Source organism: Balaenoptera ricei, chromosome 20 (genome assembly GCF_028023285.1).
Source record: "Balaenoptera ricei isolate mBalRic1 chromosome 20, mBalRic1.hap2, whole genome shotgun sequence".
In the NCBI taxonomy this organism is placed as follows: domain Eukaryota; kingdom Metazoa; phylum Chordata; class Mammalia; order Artiodactyla; family Balaenopteridae; genus Balaenoptera; species Balaenoptera ricei.
The window spans coordinates 24,857,665-24,871,147 of NC_082658.1; the positions used below are offsets into that span (position 1 = coordinate 24,857,665).

At 52.3% G+C, this 13,483-nt stretch overlaps 1 protein-coding gene across 1 annotated transcript; it reads left to right on the top strand.

Annotated features, from left to right (window-relative positions):
• Positions 1–8,615: 8,615 nt before the first annotated feature.
• TAC4 (tachykinin precursor 4) lies at positions 8,616–12,263 on the top strand. The gene is made up of 2 exons (XM_059907691.1): positions 8,616–8,714; positions 12,162–12,263. Exons 1-2 carry the CDS (start codon positions 8,616–8,618, stop codon positions 12,261–12,263), a joined length of 201 nt encoding a protein of 66 aa, XP_059763674.1.
• The last annotated feature ends 1,220 nt before the right edge of the window (positions 12,264–13,483 follow it).

The window sequence follows — 13,483 nt, forward strand, 5'->3', positions numbered from 1 at the left end:
GGGGGGTTGGTGGTGGATCCTGAGGTTCAGGCCCCAACTGGCCCCTCCCCTGACCAGAGGACAACAGGGCAGATGACCCCCTCCATCTCTGCCCAGCCAGGCCCAGTCCTCTGAGCACCCATCCAGGAGCAGCGCCTGCCCTCTGGGGCATCCTGGTTCAGGCCAACGCCCTCCCAGAATGCCAAGCACTCCCAAACACATCTCAGAAATAAATGGAATGTTGCAAAAATGGTCATGCTGGAGAATATGTTACTTCTTCCTGGACCTCAGTCTGCTCCACTGTGAAATGAGAGGAGGGGGATCAATGTCGCCCAGGGGCACTTCCCAACTGACCTCAGCCTTGGCCTGCAGTACGTGTTCCTGGGCCTCCAGCTAATGACAGAGCCCTCAGCTCTGTCCCCCAACAGACCTGCAGGCCTTGGGATTATCTGCCAATAGGAGGGACCCACAGCCTGACCCCCCTGGACAGCAGAGTAACCAAGGTCAGCTCCAGGTACTTAGCACTCACCTTCATGATGTATTTTTGTCTTGTAAAATCCTTTCTAGTACTGTGGGATATTTGAGTTCCATTGAACATAAATTCCTAATGGTTTTAAATACCTCCCTATTTTTTGGAGTTCCACCAAAACTACAATTTCCATGGAATCCCTCTCAAAGGTCCCAGCTCACAGGAGGTGTGCTCCACTATTGACCCAGAACATTTCCCCAGAGGCGCACATGGCCTTCCTCTGCTGCCTGGGTTTGGATGTGTTTGGCCTCATCTCCCCAAGGACCACTGGTCTCCTTGGTCAAGACTGGAGCCCTTCACTCTCGGCACCCCTCACCTTCCAGCTCCCCACCCTACACCACACAGGTGTGGCACAGACTTGGACACACAGGCAGGTTCCGTCCAGTTCATGTCTCTAGACTCACTGGGTAGTCCTAGAAAGGCCAGTGCCCCACTGTGGACATTGCTGTCCCCATCTGTACAAAGAAAGAATTGGAAAAGATGACCCCAGAGGCCCCTCTGAACCCTGAACTCTAGGGTTTGTAACTCACCAGTAAAGGCCTCTGTTTTTATTGCAAAGTGAATGAGACCTGGGGAAAGAATAAGTTTGAGGGCTCCCTCCCCCTGCCCCCCAGCCCCAAGATGGCACTGACTCTTTCCCATTGCTCCTTTGGCACTGCCCCCTTCCCCCCGGTGACCCTCTGTCTTCACTGATCTCCACACTCCACCCACCGCCACCCTGCCCCTGGCGGCCTCCTGCTTCAAGCCCCGACAGCGCCCCGGCCCTCCCCCATCCGCTCCTCTGATCTCCAACCCTGGCAGCCCCTAGCCCCAGCTTGGCATGGCATCTTTCAGCCTGCTGTCTGCCAAGCCTGGGCATCGCCCGCTCTCCATGCCTGGGCACCAGGATTTGGCTTTTGCCTCCCCAAACCTTCAGGCCTCAACACTATCCTCGCCCCCCCACCCCATGGGCACCAGAGACTTGCTGACTCCTGCCAAAGTCAGCATGGTCATCCCCCTGCCTCGGGGCCAACCTACACCTCCAGCAGAACTGCCTGGCCTGGCCACTGTCACTGCTTTGGGTCCTCAAACAAATCTCTCCCAGAGTGATGACTCCATTTACTCTTGGGTAAGAGACGAGGACAGCTTCACTGTATCGTCAGCAGCAACATCAAAGGCTCCTCGCGTGTCCCAGAGGCGGCAGGGCTGAGACCACAGTGGGAAGTCCCCAGGTGGACCACTGGCTGACGATGGGCTTCAGGTCCCTCTTGTCAGGACTCTTAACAGGAAAACCGAAAGCAGACCCTGAGCCTATGGGCCCAAAACACTAGTGGGAGCTCGCCTACCTCAGGCCAGTCCAGGCTCTGCCCCCAACTCTGTCACTGCAGGACTTGCTCTGCATTTCATACTGTTGACCCTTCCCTCTTTCTTATAACCCCTCTCCCCATATTTTTATATTTCTCTTCTAATTTGCCTTTTTCAAAATGTGTTAATTATATTAGGAACATAAAAATGTATACATAATACTACAGCAAACCTGAACGCTCATTACCTAGTTTTTTTGTTTGGTTGGCCGCGTGGCTTGTGGGATCTTAGTTCCCCGACCAGGGATTAAACCCGGCCCTCGGCAGTGAGAGTACAGAGTCCTAACCACTGGACTACCAGGGAATTCCCTCACTACCTAGTTTTTTTTTGTTTTTTGTTTTTTTTAAAACCAAGTTAAGTAACTTAGCAACTGTTCTTTTGTTTTGTTTTGTTTTTTGTTTATTTTAATTAATTAATTAATTTATTTATGGCTGTGTTGGGTCTTCGTTTCTGTGCGAGGGCTTTCTCTAGTTGCGGCGAGCGGGGGCCACTCTTCATCGCGGTGCGCGGGCCTCTCACTATCGCGGCCTTTCTTGCTGCGGAGCACAGGCTCCAGACGCGCAGGCTCAGTAGTCGTGGCTCACGGGCTCAGTTGCTCCGCGGCATGTGGGATCCTCCCAGACCAGGGCCCGAACCCGTGTCCCCTGCATTGGCAGGCAGATTCTCAACCACTGCGCCACCAGGGAAGCCCACTACCTAGTTTAAGAGAGGAATCATTACAGAGAAAATTGAAGCCACCTGTGTTCTCTCCCCAACCTCCTCCCCATGTATATTTTCACTACATGTGTATATATCCATTTATAATATGGATATATGTTTTTCATGTTTTTCAGTTCTACATAGATGGACTCATACTCTAGGAATCCTGCTGCAACTTGCTTTTATTAGCTCGACATTCTATGAGTTTTATCCACGTTGATAGACACACTCTAATTCATTCGTTTTCACTGCTGTGTAGTATTCCACTACCACAATGGACTTATCCATTTTCCTGTTAATGGACATTTAGATTATTTCTCATCTTGTTTTAGATTGTAAAGGTATATTCTTATCGTAAAACATTCAAATCATATAGGGTACTGAATAGATGATGGACACCTCCCTTTACTTACTTGTCCATCTCAAAAGTTAGCACCACAACCACCTATGTGTATTCTGCCAGCCCTTTTTCTAGACATTAACATACACATGTTTGAGGTGAGGAGGATTTGGAAACCCATGAAGGGAAAAAAACAGAATCCCACATAACGCCTTTGTTCTAAAACCTTCAGTGACTCCCCAGTGTCTGCCGGATAAAAGCCACACTCCCCAGCCTGGCATTCAAGGCCTCATCTCTTTGTTCTCCAGTCCCCAGGCAGCCTGTACAGAGTCTCACTGAACTCAGCAATCCTCTGAGAGCCCAGGTGTTCCAGACCACGGTCAGGGAGAGCAGGACAGGAGTCAATGCTGAGTCTCGTGCCCCGCCCCCACCAGCCAAGTTACCCCACCCGTGGGTACCATCTCCATCTCTGAGTGGCCGGCTCTGGCATCCTCCCTGACTTGAGAAACAAACTATTCTTCAGACAGTGGTGTCTGGAGGCACCACTTGGTAGACAAAGGACAGTGCATTATAACTATATTTTCAATTAGTCGTTCACTTTTCTGCCACACTCGCTAACCAAGATCCAGGAAGAAAAGGCTGATTGGAATCATGAGCTTCACCTCTCCCACTAATGGGGTCAGACTCTGGCGGCCTTTATTGCACAGAGGCTCTGGGAGACACAGGCACACAGGCGAGACTTCACCGCCACACATGAGGCAAGGGCCGGGCAGGACCCACATCCCCTTAACAAGGGGGGCTCCACAGGCCTCCCTCAGCACCCAGGCCTGAAGCTTCTGAACCCTAACTTTAAGGTTGGGCTCACTGAACCTTGTCTGAGAGACCTGGCTGCAGGGAGCTCCTAGTCTGATGGGCGAGACCCAGTTCCTGTCCTTAGGAAACTCTTCACCTGATGACAAAATATCAGGGAATGCCGAAAATGATTTTTCTTAATCTGGCTTTCCTGTAAAATAGGGATGAGTGTTATTGTTTATATTATTAACAGCAATAATAATTGCTACCATTTACTAAGACCTACAATGTGCCTGAGGCCGCATGAAGTTCTTTTACGCATTATCTCATTTAAACGTCTCAACAACCTTTTTAAGAAAGTATATTATTATCCCTATCTTATGGTGAAAATCAGAAAGGTTAGGTGCCTGAGGTCACACACTGGTAAGTGGTGGGGTCAGAATTCGAACCCAGAGTCTTATCCTTAGACACTACACTTTGCTTCTACTCTTGACTTAAATCCTTCTTATGGACAAACAACCCCCCACCATGCACGTTTGTCTTTCCTTATAGAATCTAACTGCAAAAAGGATGTAGGTAGGTGGGGGCCAGGGCCCTGGGAAGAAAGGTGATGGAGAAGGAAGGGAGATGGTGTGAGAACCTCCTAGGGCCATAGGCCTGGGACAAGATGCACCTTTGGTGGGGGGGGGCAGGGGCCCGATGAAAAGGGCAAGGACAGGGACTGTTTGGAATCATCCTCAGGACTCTGAGAATTTCTGAAACTGGGCTACCTATATCTTCAGGCCCTCCCAGAGATACTTGGGATATTATTAAGAGGCTAGAAATGCCAAAAGTAAGGCAGGCTTGAGCCAAATTGTCTGCCATACCTACACAACCTGTGGGCACAGAGGATTATGGCTCCGTTTGCTCCATCTGCAATCTGTGTGTAGAGACCCACTTTTCCAACCCAAAGTGTTCTGTCTAGGACAAGTGTCTGAAGTGTACCCACACTGTAAATGTGGATAAAGGGGGCCCAGGATTCTTCTTCTCTCCCCAGATACCCCCGCCATGGCACTTTCCACACTGTTAAAAGTGTTATAATGTTTGTCTGTTTCTTTCACCTGTGTTCTGGGGCAACTCCTATGTTGTAAGGTCTCAGCAAATCCAGAATCAATGAATGAATGCATGAATGTAACCTCAAAGATTCGCAGTAGAATTAAGCCATTGCCACCGAAAGGGTCCTAGCACAGGGTGCAAAGACTATTGCCCCACTTACACACTCCGAGCTACTTTTACCCACCACCCTGCCCCCTCCGTTGGAAGGACCGCGCTGCCCACCCGAAGGAGGCTCACCTCCTCTGGGGGCCCAGCCTCCCCTTTACCTCCCGTCTCTATCCAAGGGGCAGGCCGTGAGACCGGACCCAGCTCTTGCCCCTCCCGGGTCAGCCAACTCCGAGTTCTAGGAAGGGGCGCGCAGAGGCGGGGAGGGCGGGGTAGATGGGGCTTCAGAAGGAGCTTCTACACGGGGGCGCTGGAAGGGCGCGGGGAAGACGGACGCAGGGTCCCTGCGGCGTCACCTGGGGCGGGGAAACCCAGAAGGCCGGCGCCCCCGGCTCCCCTTTCGGCTCCTGCCCGCCCCGCCCTTCGCCCGCTCGCGTTTGCGTTCTCAGTCGTGGGGAAAGAGGCTGATCAGGCTCCCGACTCTGCTACTTCGCAGCTGGACGCCTCGTCCGAGGCACGCAGCCTCCCCGAGCCGGCCGGTAAAGTGGGGCCAGTCATCCCACCTCCTTTGGACGCAGTCGGCGCTCAGGAAACGTCAGCTTCCCGCCCTCATCCCGCCCTCGGCTTGTGTTTCCCTCTTCCCCGCTCTCCTCCCTCCTGCGCCCTTTCTCCTTTCGGCTCCGCAATCTTAGCCAAACCGCAGCCTTTAGCAATCGTGCGCGCCCACCCGGCGCCCGGGCAGCCTCGCCGCGGCCGCAACTCACCCTGCGGCCCGCCCGCCGCCCGCGCCCCAGCCCCGCGCGCCATCCGCTCCCGCGGCCTTGTCACCGCTCGGCTGCGGCGTCCCGACACCCCGCCAGGCCTCGAGGACCGGGCGAGGCCGGACCCGCCGGCCAAGGCCGAGCCCGGGTGGCCGAGGGCACAGGGCGGGGCGGCGGGCTCGGCAGCCGGGCCCGCGAGCGCCGGCCCGACCTCAGCCCAAGGGCAAAGCTGCAAATAGCCGCGGTTTCCAGCCCGTGCCCGGCCTCCCTCCCGGCCTTCCGGGTCTTTGGGATTTTCTCTCCCTTCTTCCCGCCGCCCTCTCCTCTGCCCCGTGGCCCCACCCCCTCCCCGCTGTGCACCCCCCCACACCTTGTCCCGCGCAGCTGGGGCCAGGAGACCAGCGCTGAGGTCCAGGGTTCCAGCGGTCGAAAAATCACAAAACTTAAGTTCGGATTAATTGAGCACATACTATGTGCCAGGCACTCTGCTGAGCTCTTTAAGGGTGGGCATTTATGAAACCTTTACCACCACCAGATAAGGGGTGGCTCCAACTTCCAGATGGAGAAACTGAGGCTCAGAGAGGGTCCTTGGCTCCTAAGGTCACCTGGTTTGGATCTGCAGAATGGGAAGGCATCACCCCTATCCAGAGGGCCATGCTGTTACTCTGCCTCCACCCATATGCTGCTTGCCCTTGTGGGAAGGTGGGAAGCAGCTGACTGGGGACCCGGGACGCTAGTCCGCCACAAATTCTCAGTGTAACCTAGAGCAAGCCCAACCTGCTGGCTTGTGAAACCCAGTGCCAGTTTCCACATCTGTAAAGTGAAGGGGCCGTTCATCCCTGTAGGGAAGAACTTGTTAACAACAGCGGAAAAACAAAGTGGATTGTGAGCTATTAAGTGCCCTGCCCTTGGGAAAGTTCAGCCAGGGGCTGTGTAGATTCAGACCCACAGACTAGGGTTGGCTGTGTCAAAAAGGGCTGAGCTGGGGGACCTGCATTTTAGCAAATGCAGGTATTCTGAAACCATCAGGTCGGGATTCACCAAAGAGATTCCTGGAAGGGGGTGGACGTGGTGTGTATGAAGCTGTCCTCCCCCAAACCTCCACACTTGTCCTTATTCACCTCTGCCTTCACTGGCCTGGACTCAAGAGTAATTGCACGTTTCTTAAGGACCCACTGTGTGCTAAGCACACATATATCACAGCCCCGCTCTCAGAGCATTTGTGACATAATACAGCAGCCTAGCAGGGCTGTCCTCAGCCCAGCTGGCCCCTCTGGGAGAAATGGAGCCAGGAACCTTCTTGCAGGGGGTGAAGCCTCTCGCCAGGCTGTGTGGCGCAGTGAGCAGAGCGAGGGCGGGTTTCCACCTTCACTCCCCCGTCGGCAGCCTACTCTGTGCAGGACACAACCTGCACAGCCTCTGACCACAGCCTGTGCAGAGCTGCAAGAGATATGAGTAGGAGATATTGGGAAAGCCTAGGAAAGGAGCCAACTAATTCTTGCTGGAGTCAGAAAAGAGACAGAGAAACTCTACTGGGGGTGATCATTAAGCAGACCTTTAAAGATGAGTGGGAGTTCACCAGGTAGAAAAGGAAGTCTAGGCAGAGGCAACAGCTGAGGACAAAGCATAGAAGCAGGGAAACTTGTCCTGTCTGGGAGCAGGTGGTGAAGCTGTCTGGGGGCAGGAAATGGGCAGACTAGGAAGGGGGGGGCACGGCCTTCTCCTGCCCCCACCTCTGTGCCAGCACAGAGCAAACTGAACACAGCTTATCTGCCAACCAGAGGTCTCCTTTCCTAGAGACTGTGAGATGCTGTAGGACAGGGACAGGGACAGTGTCTTATTCATCTTCTGTGGCCCAGTGCCTCACCCAGTGTCAATAATAGTAACAGGAATGATAGTTAATGGGTATTAAATATTTACCATCATGTACTGTACTAAGTGCTCCACATGCATTATCCCATTTCATCCTCAACTTTGGAAATAAGTGCTATTAATAATCTCATTTTACTGATGAGGATTCCAAGGTTTAGAAAGGTTAAGTAACATGCCTAAGTTCACATAGCTATTTAGTGGGGGAGCTAGGAATGGAATTCAGGGCTCTCTGACCGCAGGACCCTTGTTCTACACTAACAGATGGACAGATGGATGGATGGGAGACAGGGAGGAACTAAGTGGAGAAGCGCCCTGAATGCCATGCCAGGGAGCTTGAACTTTACGCCACGGGCAGTGGGGAGACACTGGAAGGTTGTAAGCAGGGAGAGATAGGTCAGGTTAGGGCTTTGAAAAGATCCCAGCAGGGGGAAGATATTTTAGAGCTGATGACACTTGAGCAGGAGGCCATTTTTCTGGCAAATCCCAATTCCTGCCTGTGAGGAGCCTTATTTCTTTAGGTATTGCCTTACCTCTTAGGGCAAGACGTGTGCTACCATGTTCACACGAGGACTACTGATGGCGGGGAATGCCGAGGACGGGGTGCAGTGACCAGAAGGGGAGACTAGTGGTAGAATACTAAGCTCTGGGGAGAGGCCTCTCTTACCGGGCAAGGGAGAAGCCAGGCAGGTCCCCCTTCCCATTTCCAAGACGATGCGGCCCGGCAGGAAGCCGGAAGCATCAGGCCCCACGCACTGCTCCATTGTGCACCTGCCTCCCAAGGGGAATGCAGCCAACGGTGAGGCGGTGTTGCAACAGAGATCAACTGCTGGGGGGCGGCAGTGGAGGAGACCTGGTCCCTTCTCTGGGCGTCTCGTGGTATCATTGGCTTTTCCAGCTGGTGGGGGTGGGGGGGAGTCACAGGAAATGGCCCCGGGGGTCAGATAAGCTGAAGGAAGAAGCCGAGTAGCTGGGCGGACAGAACAGGTGGAGTTTCCCCCACCTGCCGAGAGGAGCCAGAGAGAGAGGACAGAGCCTGCTAGTGGCGGTCTGTGGACTGAGAGGGGCTCCCCGAGGGTCCCAGGACAGAGCAGTGCTCACCATGCTGCTCTGCCTCACCCTGCTTCTCCTGATGGGGTTGTCTGCTTGCACTGTGGCAGGTGACAAGGAACTGGCACTTGATGCTGAAGCTGGGTCCTGGGTGACCGTGACCCTGGAGGTAGGTACCTTTGGGGAGAAGCAGGGGATGATACATGGTGGAGGGGGCAGAAGATCCCCTTTATGGCTGCCAGGAGAGCAGGTTGTACACTGCAAGGCAGGGTGTCTGCCTCCCCTCTCTGGGCAGGTTCAAGGTCATGGCCCCTGGTCTGGCAGACCTCCAAAGAGGCACATGCATATGGAAGCAACAGTGTGTGTGTGTGTGTATGTGTGTGTGTGTGTGTGTGTGTGCATGCGTGCACTCACGCTTCATTTAACAAACACTTATTTAACATATACTATGTTCCTGGCACTGTCCTAAATGCTTCATAAATATTAACCCATGTAATCCTCATATCAGCCAGTGGGAAAGGTATCATTACTATCCCCATTTCACAGATAAGGAAACTGAGGCACAGAAAGGTCAAGTAGTTTCTCCAAGGTTATGCAGCTTCAAAAGCACAACTGTACAGGGACTTCCCTGGTGGCGCAGTGGTTAAGAATCTGCCTGCCAATTCAGGGGACACGGGTTCGAGCCCTGGTCCGGGAAGATCCCACATGCCACGGAGCCACTAAGCCCATGCGCCACAACTACTGAGTCTGCGTTCTAGAGCCCGTGAGCCACAACTCCTGAGCCTATGTGCCACAACTCCTGAAGCCCACATGCCTAGAGCCCGTGCTCCACAACAAGAGAAGCCCACGCACCACAACAATGTATAGCCCCCGCTCACCGCAACTAGAGAAAGCCACACGCAGCAAAAAAGACCCAACGCAGCCAAAAATTAATTAATTAATTATTTTTTTTTAAAAAGGCACAATTGTACACCTTGCCCAAGGTCTGATTCTGTGTACTTGTGCCTCAGAGGACATTGTCCAGCATTTCCTTTCAAGGGGGTCAGCTTGGGGCGGGATCACTGTTTTGTCTCACATGTAGAAACTCTTATTTCCTGACAAGTACTGGTTTGATTGCCAGTCTCTCCTACTAAACTGACCTGAGTGCTGTCACTGGGAATAAATCTCAAAGTTAGAGACACAGCATCTGCGCCCCACCCTGTCTGGTCAGGGAGACAAAGATCCTGACCTTGGGGAGTTCCAATCAGATAGGGGAGCAAGGCCAGTGGATCAGAGACAAACAGGCTCAGTGCTCAGGGAAGGCCTCCAGGAGGGCAGATGGGACTGGGCTGGGCCTGGCTCCTCCAAGTCCTGGGATGGTGAGGACACTGGGGCCACAGGACGAGCCATCGAATAACAGCCATTCCTGGTGGGTTTCCTTCATGGCAGGTTTCCTTCCTGGTTTGTCTGAATGTGGAAGTGTGTGCCATTGAGAAGACAGCAGGCTGGAGAGACCCAGGTTCAAGTCTCAGCTTCTCCACTGACTCTGTGCGAACTGGGGAAGGTCACATCAGTTTCCTCACTTGTAAAATGGGGGCAGGGGGGAGAAGATGATCCCCAAGGGTTTTTTTCCAGCTTTGACATGGAGTCTGTGCCCAGGCCCAGGGAAGCTGTGTGATGGTGGCCTCTCTACCTGGCCACATGGGAAACATCATCATCAACTTCAACTAGTACTGCTGGGCACCTGCAAGCACCTCACCCTGCAGCTGGGGCTAATGCTTCTTCTCTGCTCACTCTCATTTAACATCCCTCTGCTTCCCGAGACACAGGGCTTGGGATACAGGAACCATTAATCCAAGTGAGGTGACGGGAGGAACAGTGCCTCTGTCAGGGATGATCCGACCGCCTCCCTAGCTCTCAGGTCTCCCGGCCTGCAGTTAGCCCTGGAGCTGGGGATTTGGGTTAAATGGATAAGGAGGGCTTCCGGTGAGGGCAAGAGTCCTTCCTGAGTGAAAGATGCCTTCGAAAGGCCCCCCAGAAACCTAGTGGGTGGGAGAAAGGTGAGTCTTATTTAATTCATAAAAAGCCATTCTCTCCAGCCTGCATTTGAAGACTGCCTTTTACGAAGGCAAAGTGCTTTTCATAAGATTTTCAGAAATGGGTCCAAAGACACTTTTCCGGTTCCTGGCCAGGCTAGGCGACTCCAGGCTGAGACAGCAGCCCCAGCCATTGATGTCCTGGGGAGGAGACAGGTTGGAAGTGACTGAATTCGTCCAAAGCTTAGAAAACAATTCACTCCTGATCCCAAAAGTTGGGATGAACTGTGAGAGACAAAGGGGTCTCCACTGCACCCCAGCCAGGTTCCTGCTGGTCCCCGAAGCTCCAGTTCTGCCCCTGGGGAAACTGGGAATGGAAGAGCAAGTCCCTGACCCAACCCCAGCTGCCAGCCTCCTGGCAGGTGGCTTGTGTTACTCTAGGGCTCTGTTCACCTGTCTCAGCCTTCCTGCAAAAGGAGACCCCATCCTCTTCCCTATTCCCAGACTATCAGAGAAACGGTCTTTCATTCAGCATCCTGTATCCCACACATGCTGAGCTCCTGTGTGTACCAGGCACTGTGCCAGGTACTGGGGATACAGAGATGTGAAGACAGTCTAATGAACGTCACCCACTGTCATTCTCTCCACTAGCGAGCATCTCTCCCTCTCAGCAGAGCTAAGCAGGGCCTTCATCAGAGGCTGCAGTTAAGGCCAGAGAAGGAGAGGACTTTGGCCAAGGTCACAAAGGTTAATGGAGGAATGAGAACTTAAATCTATAGTCCTTGGTCCAGAACTTTCACCCCATCAGCTCAAGGATGAAGATGTCTTTGCCCAGGGGAGTGGCCTCCACCCCAGGCCACATGCCATGATCCTCACGGGAGACCCAGGTTCTAGGGCAGGATAAATCCAGGACAGTGGTGGTAGTGCCGGGGGAAGAGAGGAAAACAGGAGTTAGAGAGGGGGTTGGAGGGGAAGCAGTCTCATCTCGCCAACTGGGTGCCCACCCCAAGTTCATCAGCTGCCCCCTCCTTGTCTATATTGGAGACATTTCCCAAGATGGAGCAGAACCTGTGCTCTGGAGTCAGACTTCCTGAGTGGCTCTACTGGCTCTACTGGCTCTACCACTTCCTGTGTGACCTTGAACAAGTCACTTAACCTCCAAAAATCTCAGTTTCCCTACCTGTAAAACAGGGATAAATCACAGTCCCTACTTCATATGGTTGTTGTGAAGAGTAAATGAGATTATGACCGGAGTGTTTGAGCTTTGAGCCAGATGACATGGGTTTGAGTTCTGGCTTCATCTCGCATCCTTGCTGGTAATTGCTCTATGCTTCAGTGTTTCCATCTGTAAAATGGTGACAGTAGTAGTACTTACTTCATGTGGTTTTGGTGAGGATTAAGTGAATTAATATATGCAAGTGCTTAGGAACATGGTAAAATGTTACCTATTAATTATTATTATTTACAGTATTGTGTAAAATGTGCAAAAGAGCTCATTGCCAGCACAGAGCTTGTGTTATTGAGATTGTTATTGCTCAGGCTGTCTCCTTGCCCCAACTCTAAGGAACTCTCTGCTTCTTCAGGAAGATGTTGTCCCCAGCATTCAGCTCCAGCTCTGGGAAGTGAAGAGGGGCAAAGCGAGCCAGTTCTTTGGACTGATGGGGAAGCAGGTGGGAGGTGAGTGACAAAAGTGGGCGGGTGCCCAGTGAAGAGGGCTTCTGGGTGGGTTCTGTTACACCAAGCAGAGACCCTAGCTTACAGCAGCTCTTACTCCAGTCCAGTAGGGGTCGCTCACGTGATGGGATGGGATAGAGTGTCCACGTCAATTATCATCCAAACCAGGATACTTCAGAGAGTGGTAATTATGCCAGGCAACAGGTGCAAACCAGGGCTGTCTCCAGCATCCGGGGAGTGCAGTCACCCTAAGGGTGGGGACAAATGCTTTGCATCCTGCTGGTGCCCTTCCTTCAATACAATGGATGACTGTGGAGAGAGGTGGTGGTGCTCAACAGCCTCTAGATGTGAGTAAAGGCATGGGCTAAGCTTTCTAGTTGATTCTGTTTGGCTCAAATAGAATTATTAAAATGAACCTATGTTCCCTGAGGGCACGCTTGATGCGTGATTCATGTCCTGGGGGAACAAGGAGAAAACAGTCCGAACGGAGAGCCGTTTTCTTTTTCTTATTGCCAATATTGTATATTTTTTAAAGTAGTGTTGGTGAGGATATGAAAGAACTGGCACTTTGGGCTTCCCTGGTGGCACAGTGGTTAAGAATCCACCTGCCAATGCAGGGGACACGGGTTCGAGCCCTGGCCCGGGAAGATGCCATGGAGCAGCTAAGCCCGTGTGCCATAACTACTGAGCCCGTGTGCCACAACTACTGAAGCCCGCGCGCCTAGAGCCCGTGCTCCGCAACAAGAGAAGCCACCGCAATGAGAAGCCCGCGCACTGCAACGAAGAGTAGCCCCCGCTCGCCGCAAGTACAGAAAGCCTGCGCACAGCAACAAAGACCCAACGCAGCCAAAAATAAATAAATAAATTTATATTTAAAAAAAAAATATATATATATATATATTGGGCACATCCATACCCTTTATGGCCATTAAAATGGATGAGGCAGATCTGTGGAAAGATAGAGAAAGATCTCCAAGACACTGGTTAAGTGGAAAAAGCAAGTTATATAACAATATGTAAGATAGGAGTTTACCTGTTTAAAAAGAAACACTACATACTTACACAGATAAATATATGAAAACATAGGGAGAGTTCCAGAAGGATAAATATCAAACTCTCTACAGTGTTTATGCCTAGGATGGGAAGTGGAGGTGAGGGAGAGAGTTAAGAGGGACTTTTACTACTATCCTCTACATTACCATTTTATAGTGGGCATTTTTTCAGAGACTGC